General features: G+C 42.8%; 1 protein-coding gene across 3 annotated transcripts in view; it reads right to left on the reverse strand.

The window, feature by feature from the left end:
- Positions 1-955, reverse strand: part of LOC106871196 (uncharacterized) — a 44,891-nt gene that overhangs the window by 33,822 nt on the left and 10,114 nt on the right. For all 3 annotated transcript variants that reach the window (XM_014917542.2, XM_014917541.2, XM_014917540.2), the window contains one exon: positions 194-947. In XM_014917542.2, coding sequence (XP_014773028.1) covers positions 194-947 — 754 coding nt within the window. The remainder of the gene's footprint in view (positions 1-193; positions 948-955) is intronic.

Consider the following 955-nt stretch of genomic DNA (forward strand, 5'->3'; position numbering starts at 1 on the left):
ATATATATATATATATATATATATATATACACACATATTTATAGTGGTAGAGTGAGAAGGAAATAAAATTTCATACATACAAACGCACACATCTGCATTATTCATCGTGTATATCATATCAAAATTGACGTTACACTCAGATACTCATGCAATAATGAAACACTAAGCAAAATGACAAAACAAGTCTCCCTACCTGTGACTGACTGATGTGTAAAGTTATTCTGTATATGCGCTTGGCTGTGGTTATGAATGTGTGTGTGGTTGTTGTTATTGTTTATATGTCCTGTTCCCCCAGTAACAACTCCAACCACCGTTGCCGTGGTGCCATTCCCACCAGCACCGCTTGGTGTAACGTTACCCGCGGGGTTTCCATTTCCATTCGCGCTGCTCCCTCCAGGAGTCGTGCCACCACCTCCGTTACTCGCACCACCAGATGTCTCCGCATGGCCGTGCCCACCTCCGACGACATAAGGATGGTCAGCTTCAACATACAAACGATTATGTACTGGCTCTACTTTGATAGAACCACCAGAACCTGCAGGTGTTGCGGTACCAGTAATGGTAACCCCGGTAATTCCAACACTACCAGTAGGTACCCCAAGAGTAACTGCATCAGCGCTTCCTACTTGATTTTCAAGCTCCTCTACAAAACGTGGAATCTCTATAATGTCTTTGTTAAGTGCTTTTTTGGCTCTTGCCTTCATGTTCTCCCAGCATTTCTTTAATTGTTTGCAGTCTTTCCGGTTAACACCCGGTTGTGAATTGAATTCGTCTGCTATGGCGTTCCATGTTTCTGTCTTCATTTTGATGGATCGCCAATCATTTTTCTTACACTCCAATATTTCCCGATGTTCGTCTACCAACTCTCTGAGGATATTTTTTTCGAAATTCGTGAAGATGATGCGACCGACATTGACCACGGATGCTCCACGGTTTTGTTCTTGCATCTTTCAAG

The sequence above is a fragment of the Octopus bimaculoides genome, chromosome 18 (genome assembly GCF_001194135.2).
Source record: "Octopus bimaculoides isolate UCB-OBI-ISO-001 chromosome 18, ASM119413v2, whole genome shotgun sequence".
Classification (NCBI taxonomy): domain Eukaryota; kingdom Metazoa; phylum Mollusca; class Cephalopoda; order Octopoda; family Octopodidae; genus Octopus; species Octopus bimaculoides.